At 38.5% G+C, this 6,000-nt stretch overlaps 1 protein-coding gene across 1 annotated transcript in view; it reads left to right on the plus strand.

Moving 5' to 3' along the window:
* xkr4 (XK related 4) overlaps window positions 1-4,846 on the plus strand; it is a 204,055-nt gene extending 199,209 nt beyond the window's left edge. The window contains exon 3 of the mRNA XM_078397396.1: window positions 2,084-4,846. Within this exon, the coding sequence (XP_078253522.1) occupies window positions 2,084-3,012 (929 nt within the window). The 3' untranslated portion in view covers window positions 3,013-4,846. The remainder of the gene's footprint in view (window positions 1-2,083) is intronic.
* Window positions 4,847-6,000: the final 1,154 nt, after the last annotated feature.

The raw sequence follows: 6,000 nt of genomic DNA on the forward strand, positions 1-6,000 counted from the left end.
TTTGTGAATATTAGACTGAATTTAAAAGGTCTTGTTATTGATTTTTAGTGAGAGACCAAAGCACCATGGAATTCAATGGGGTCAAATTTAAAATAACCACTCATGGTAACCAGTTAGATAGATAGTTAAAACAAGTTGATTATTTGATGCACTCATATCCCAATCATTTATAATGTCATTTCTCAGGGTTGTGCATGTAGATTTGACATTTAATATAGGTGCCAAGTAAATTTAGGTAAAGTGATGTGATAAAACTATCAAAACTATCAGAAAATCTATGTTCCCTTTTGGTAAGTTCTGTGGCAGTGGAACTTATAATTGTACCAATGTACTTCAGTGAGTACACTGTGACTCAAGAGAAGTTGAAAGGAGGAAGAAATAAAATTACTTGTAAAATAGGTTTTACAAGAGGAGAAAGATGTTATGTAATGAACTATCTGGGCCAGATCTTTCTCAGCATTGCCAATGGTTTCATATCAAAGTCCTGATAGTTTTGCTGACTATATTCCATGAATTCCACTTAAGGGACATTAATTTCCTTTGAGTTTTCAGCATTTATTCCAGGTGAGTCAACACATTTAACACATTCATTGAGTTAAATCCTGTCCCAGTTCAGTGAGGCAAAAAAGTTGAAGGTAATTCCTTTCAAATTTTATTTAAATTCTGAATGTGAATGTTTCTCCCTGGTTGTCTGACATTCAGAAATCATCGAATCATTGATAGGTTTAACAAATGGGTAAGTAACCCTGAGTCGGTAGCCTGGCTGGCTCTCAGATATTTCCTGCGGTGTGGTGGGCGGGGCTTGTTCTGGCCCAGCTGCATAGCGGCTATTTACGCTCTAGGTGGTTGAATTCGGAATGTAAATCCAGTCTTGGCAGGTCGACAAGCATGGATGACACTCCACTTGCCAGGAAATTCTGGGCTGAAGAATCTCTGTGGCACCTTATTGAATTTGACACTATTTTAAATGCTCTTTTCCCCCCCACTTCCCTGGTCTGATTGGTGGGGTGGAGGGATGGATGGTGCAAGGAGATCTTGAAGCGGGCATTCGCTTAATACCTCTTAACCTTAATCTGCTGCCTTCCTGCCTTGACCTGATTTTAACCCAATCGTTCGAGCCCGGCGGCAGATCACCTGCAGGGAGAGGGGTTTGTTTTTAAGTACTGTACATGTTTAACATCATGGAACTGAACTGATATGTTTTTCAAAGAGCTGCCACAGAATCAAAGCAAGTTTACCCTTGAGATTCACTTGCCAGCAGATGGGTTGTCGTGGAAGATACGTAAGATCTTCCTTGCTACAAAGCTGTCGCAATACACGACACACATCCAGAGCCCTCTCAGCATTCTTGCACGGGTCACCTTTGGTCGCTCCTGCCGCTGATGTCCTGCTCCTTACTGTAGAATTTGGTGTGCCTTTGAGAAGAATTTTGGTCCAACCATTTTGATGAGCCAAGTCCCCTAATCCAATTTTGTCTCCTGGTTTAGGACTCACATGACATTTAATTGAAAATGATGGTTTAGTTTAGTTTATTGTCATGTGTACTGAAAAGCTTTTGTCGCGTGCTACCAGTCAGTGGAAAGACATGATTACAATCGAGCCATCCACAGTGTACAGATACATGATAAAGGGAATAATGTGAATAACGTTTAGTGCAAGAGTGAATATTTTTATCACCTGTCTTAACTTCGATGATAATTAGTACAAAGTCTGCCAAAGAAATTCATCCATTTCAGTGATGTTACACGCTGCTTTGTAGCAACAGCAAGACATTGTTGACTGCCTTGAAATTCATCTCACTAATCAATAAAAGTCAATTTTGGAGGCAGACTTCAATGTGTTACAGTGCATTTTGTGCTATCAACCTGAATAAAATTCCAAGGCAATCATTCTTCATGAAAGATTTTTTATGAAAAGACTAATAAAGAAATAACATTTATGTGAAAATATAATTTATATTTTGGCGAAGTACTTTTTGATAAGATCTTGCTAATTTCATATTTGTCATGTTTTACGTAGGGTCTGGCTGACCTTTGATCACCTAAAGTCACTTACCATTTGTGCACTTCTATGTTTTCTACAGGCCTTACAGCTGCTGCATCCTTGATATCTTTGGCTTGGGCTTTGGCATCGTACCAGAAGGCACTTCGAGACTCCAGAAATGATAAAAAACCTATCAGCTACCTGGCTGTTATCATTCAGTTCTGTTGGCATTTCTTCACCATTGCAGCCAGAGTTATCACATTTGCCTTGTTCGCATCAGTTTTCCAACTCTATTTTGGGATCTTCATAGTTTTACATTGGTGCATCATGACTTTCTGGATCGTTCATTGTGAAACAGAGTTCTGCATTACCAAGTGGGAAGAGATTGTATTTGACATGGTGGTGGGAATAATCTATATTTTCAGTTGGTTCAATGTTAAAGAAGGAAGGACTCGGTGCCGCCTGTTTATCTACTACTTTGGAATCCTTTTGGAAAACACGGCCTTGAGTGCTCTGTGGTACTTGTACCGAGCGCCTCAAATAACTGATGCTTTCGCCATCCCAGCGCTTTGTGTTGTATTTAGTAGCTTTTTGACTGGAATCGTTTTTATGTTGATGTATTATGCCTTTTTTCATCCAAATGGACCAAGGTTTGGCCAGTCGCCAAGCTGCGCTTGTAAGGAACCCGTGACCACTTTCAATTTGCCAGTAGATGTGTCGGCAAATGCGTTGAGGTCTGTTTCTCAAAACAGGGAACAGAAACTCCCAGAAAGGGATAGTTGTATGCCTGTTTTTCAGGTCAGACCAACAGCACCCTCCACGCCGTCTTCACGCACCCCACGAACAGAAGAAACAGTGATCAAAATTGACCTTTTGAGAAACAAGTATCCAGCTTGGGACAGACATGTTTTGGACAGAAGTCTGCGAAAAGCCATCCTTGGTTTTGAGTGTGCATCTTCGCCACCTCAGCTCCAATACAAGAATGAAGCCCTCATTGAAGAACGGCTGGAGTATGAAACAACTCTGTGATAAATTAACAAGTGGTTCTGTTAAGGATGCACGTTGCCAAAACAGAGGCTGAAACTAGGATTGTGGTGATAACAGTGAGTAGAAAGTTTCCTCTGGGTGTTGCATCTAGTGAGACCATAAAGCAATTTGTGGTTTTGATGCGCATGGTACATTAATGCCAAGAGCATCGATGTTTATGAACGTGGAGAGGCAGAGAAATAGTGCTATGATTAGCGTTTTCTTAATATTGCTTCAGTGATATGGTGCTAATTCATCTGCCAGCATAATTTTCCAAAATTGGGCTTCTCAAACCTGTCAAGAATTCAAAATGCATTATTTGCTGGCAGTATGAACATGCACATTTTTTTAGTATCTATAATTGAACAGCATTTGCAAACTACGTCTCCTTGATTTATGTAAGAGTTAAAAATATGTGATTTTGTTGGGGTTTTTTATATATTGTGAACTATGCTAGAAAGTAACTTTTTAAATGGATAATCGTGATATTGTGGACTAAATTTTATGCAGATATTGAATACAATGTTGGCAGCTTCTACATTGTATCATCGTGGGAACTGAAATGGAATTTTAATTATCTACATATATGTATAAAGCTTAAGTAAAGGTGTCTGCACCAAAACATCAGCCTGCAGTTTGTGGCTGTTTAATAATTTGATTGAACACAAGTCCCTGCATTTTTAGTGAGAAACAGGGTCACGATTATCTCAGTGTGAAAGCCAAGAAAACAATGTAAAATTACCAGAACAGTCGAGATACAACATGCAAATGCAGAGACATACCTACACTCAGTGGAAACAACTTAGCTGAATAAAAAAGCACAAACTTTCATACAGATTATCAGCTACTGGGCAGAGTTCTAGTTGAAGCCAGTCTTGATAACTGACTATGATACATTCCTCAGTACTGGAAGCTGTGCTTGGGCTAAAATGTCAGTGTAATCACTATTCATGGAGTGAGAGTATAATGGGGGATGCAATAAACTGATTAATTGTAAATAGTTGCAAGAGAAGATTGATAAAATTGTTTCCACTGTTATTGTAGACATTATTGAGAGCGTACAATAGCCCTGCATTCCGCGGTAATGTAATTGTATAAATCAGTGATGAACAATTGGGCATACGCTTCTGTGCCAGAATATAGTTTTAGATACTTTGCATTAGAAAAGGTTGATTTTGCTTGTCAGTGGAAACTGTTCAAATTACTGTACATTATTTATGTTGCAATTATTAATAATTTTACCTGTATAAGTGTTCTGTCTGAAAAATCTAAATACAACAGGAATATGCAAAGAATGGGTTCAAAGGAATTGCTTTGTCTTTTCACAAAAAGATTTATCCATTGTCATAAAATTATCATTTTTTTTAGGGAAAATCTTGAGATACTACTTTCTTGATTATTCGATACGATGTGTATACATAACTTGTTAAAAGTTTTTGCATCTATTATTTAATGTAAGATACACCAAAATGTCCCATTTTACAATAGTTTACATTAATATTTTGGTTGTACAGTATGCCGTACATGTCAGCCCTCGATAATCAAGTGTGCAGATATTAAATGAGCTCAATAACATATTATTATTTGCCAATCCTCAGCGAGAGCTCTCTGGCAAGAAGGGTGGTCTCGAATCAGAGAGACAGATCATTATTTGAAATGCATAGCAAATTACAGAAAAATTGACAGCTATCATAAATTCATGGGCTATGATTTGTAACCCAGAGAGTCTTGGTAAAGGGAATAAATTGATTCATTTGCACCACCTGCTATTTCCATCAATCAAATCTACATGATTTTCTGACTGATCTTAGCTGTGTCACAATCTCTACACGTATAAATAGCAGTAAAGTTGATGACATTAATGTTTCATCTATTAAAACATTTTTTAAAGAAACAAGCTATAAACTTACTAATTAGCAAGGAAAGGTTTATTTAATATATATATATATATATATATATATATATATATATCATGTAACATTTCAGAATGTCATTAAGAGAGTGGACAAATTCTGTCAGAAAAAAACACACAAGCCTAAAATTTAGATCATAAAGCCCCACTTATTTCAGAGCTATGCAATTAAAAGTAGACATGAGATGAAGAGAAACTCTTTAATAACTGGGGCATGCTAGAAATTTAACTGACAATTCCCAGCATGAATTGAAAGCATTCTGATATAATTTCAGTGCTAGACCTACATCAAATACGTACTTTCCCATGCAACACTTGCTTTGAGGTGTTCTCAGGGAACCTAGTCCATATTGTTCAAGAAGTGATCCATACTTTCATTGCACAGACCCAAACCCAACAGAGGATCTGATCTCACCTTGTGCTGATCCAAGCCCCAAAAACCCTGATCAGACCAGGCCCAATCATCAAACGACAAACGATTTGATGCCTCATTTAGTTTAGTTTAGTTTAGGTTATTGATGTCAAGTGTCCCGAGGTACAGTGAAGTGTCAAGTGTCCCACCCCCGACATCAGTCTGAAGAAGGGTCTCGACCCGAAACGTCACCCATTCCTTCTCTCCCGAGATGCTGCCTGACCTGCTGAGTTACTCCAGCATTTTGTGAAAATAGTGAAAAGCTTTTTGTTGTTGTGTGCTATCTAGTCAGCAAAAAGACTATACATGATTACAATCAAGCCATCTACAGTGTACAGATACAGGATAACGGGAATAACGGTTTAGTGAGATTAAGAAGAGCACAGTTAGTGCAAGAAATGCTGCTGTTGAAATAAAGATTTTGAAGAGTGGAGTGATTGTAATGAATGATATCAGATCCACGTTTGGGGTCAGCACGTAAAGAGTCGCCTGGCTTCGGCTCCATCTTGGTCGATTGCCCTCTGACTTCCTCGTGCCTTAGTTTCATGAGGTCCCGATTCGCTGAGGTCTCATTCCTTCCTTGTCACTGATTACCCATCCATTCAGTACAAAGTCATTCCTCCTCCCCCCCCCCTCCCCCCTGTAGCCATGATCTCTAAACCTCTAA

Source organism: Rhinoraja longicauda, chromosome 4 (genome assembly GCF_053455715.1).
Source record: "Rhinoraja longicauda isolate Sanriku21f chromosome 4, sRhiLon1.1, whole genome shotgun sequence".
Taxonomy (NCBI): Eukaryota; Metazoa; Chordata; class Chondrichthyes; order Rajiformes; family Arhynchobatidae; genus Rhinoraja; species Rhinoraja longicauda.